General features: G+C 37.3%; 1 protein-coding gene across 1 annotated transcript in view; it reads left to right on the top strand.

Annotated features, from left to right (window-relative positions):
- Positions 1-2277, top strand: part of Mdm4 (MDM4 regulator of p53) — a 31413-nt gene that overhangs the window by 17698 nt on the left and 11438 nt on the right. The window contains exon 5 of the mRNA XM_031340469.1: positions 1256-1402. Within this exon, the coding sequence (XP_031196329.1) occupies positions 1256-1402 (147 nt within the window). The remainder of the gene's footprint in view (positions 1-1255; positions 1403-2277) is intronic.

Here is a 2277-nt window from a genome sequence, read left to right as displayed (position 1 = left end):
TTGTTTCTTATGGCTGCATAAGATTCTGTTGTCTCTGTACCGTACCTTCTTTATCCATTCATCTGTTGGTGAACTTCTAGGATAGGTCCATATTTTAGCTTCTGGAAGAAGTACAGCAATAAACATAGAGGTGTGAAATAAGTATGTGGTTAGGGCCTAGAGTCCTTTGAGTATATACTGGAATAGAAAAGTTTTATGTAAAACCTTCATACTGATGTCCATAGTAACTACATTAATGATGTGTGTGTGTAAACATGCACACATTTTAGTTTCTTTCCCACCAGCAGTGTATAAATATAAACATTCCTTTCATCATTTGTTGTTTGTTTTCTTGCCTTTAGCTTAACTGATAATCTCACTTGCACTTGCCACCTTAGGTTTTATATATGTATTTGTTTGTTTACTCTCAATGAAATGTAAGACCAGAGCTTTTTCATTGATTACTTACTGTACCTAGAACAGTAACTAGTACTAACAGTATCTGGTAATAACATAACAGTAGCAGAGCAGGGCTGGAGAGATGGCTCAGTGGTTAAAACCATACAGGCTGCTCACAATCATCTATAATGAGATCTGATGCCCTCTTCTGTATATGCAGGTAGAATACTCATATAAAATAAATAAATAAATCTTAAATAAACTAGCAGAGTACAAAGTTCTATAAAATATATGGATAATGGGATGTTCGGAGGCTCAGTTCCTTTGTGGATATTGTTGAAAGCTTCAAAAAGTAGTTGTGTGTTGTGGTGCATGTGTATAGACTCTGAGGTTGGGGGCAGGAGGATGTTGAGTTTGAATTTAGTCTTGACTACATAGTAAATTCCAGGCTCACCAGGGCTGCATTATGAAACTATTTTTCAAAAAAGGAACACAAAAGCATCATGTTCAAAGAATGGGATTGCCATCACTGTTTCTCTGGAAAACAGTCATTGATAGTAAATAGGAAGGATATGTCAGAAAGCACAGAACTTTTCTAGCTTTTTACTTACGGAGATGACTATAGAGTGCATTCTGTTTAGTAGAACAACTGTTAAGTTCTTCTAAATTATTTTTATACCATTTCTTGTATTTTGTATCTCACTTACCATTAAAAACTTGCTTCTCAGATACCCTTACTTCTATCCATTTTGTAGAGTCCTGCTGAATGAAGACCTGTCTATTGAGGAGAGGCATGTTGTTCTCTGGGTGGCATTAAGTTGACTGAGCATCTCTGTTAAGTCACCAGTTACAAAGCTTACATTTGTTTTTCTGTTAGGATATAGGTACTGCCATTGTTTCAGACACTACGGACAATTTGTGGTATTTAAATGAGACCGTGCCAGAGCAATTAGGTGTTGGAATAAAAGTTGAAGCTGCTAATTCTGAGCAAGCAAGTGAAGTAGGGAAAACAAGTAACAAAAAGGTATGTTCAATCATTCTCACTCAGTATCTGTGTTCTAGAATCATCTTCAGGTGTTGAGTATTTCTCTACACCCAGTTTTAAGATTTATGTTGTTAGACAAGGCTGCCTCAGAAATGAGCCCAGATTCATGGAGAAGATTTTGTTCTGTTAGGGACATGCTGCCCATCCACTTCAGTGGACTCATTGTGGAGTGTTTCTTTTAGAAACTTGCTTACAAGGCAAAACTATGAATGACTTTAATAGTTTCTGTTACAGGAGAAAAGAATCCTTGTACTTAAAGAACTTTGGTAGCTTTGTAACCACTTCATGACAAAATTGGAAAAAGCTAATTTTTTTTTAAATCTGTTGAAATTTCTTTCTTCCCTCTTTTTTTTTAAAGATTTATTTATATATTTATTATATGTTAGTACACTGTAGCTGTCTTCAGACACTTCAGAAGAGGGCATCAGATCTCGTTAAGGATGGTTGTGAGCCACCATGTGGTTGCTGGGATTTGAACTCAGGACCTTCGGAAGAGCAGTCGGTACTCTTAACCACTAAGCCATCTCTCCAGCCCCGAAAAAGCTAATTTTTAAAACCTATTTTAAAATTAGTATGATTTTTTTCTCCTGTATTAAGAAGGGAGTTGGAGATAGGGGATCGGACCTGGAGCTTCCTTGCTCTCGTATCCATGCCTGGTGGCTCACTGCTTCTGACTCTAGATCCAGGGGGATCTAATGCTCTCTTTCGGTCTCCTGGGACACTGTTCACATGCTTATAGCCACATTCATACACTTAATTTAAAAGAAATTAGAGCTAATTATGTTGGTACATACCATTAATTCCAGCACTGGGGGGCTGTGCAGAGGCAGGTGGGTGGATCTCTGAGTTTTCAA

Source organism: Mastomys coucha, unplaced genomic scaffold (assembly GCF_008632895.1).
Source record: "Mastomys coucha isolate ucsf_1 unplaced genomic scaffold, UCSF_Mcou_1 pScaffold1, whole genome shotgun sequence".
NCBI lineage: Eukaryota > Metazoa > Chordata > Mammalia > Rodentia > Muridae > Mastomys > Mastomys coucha.
The sequence above is the reverse complement of the archived record's forward strand: the minus strand, read 5'-3'. Positions and strand labels throughout refer to the sequence as shown.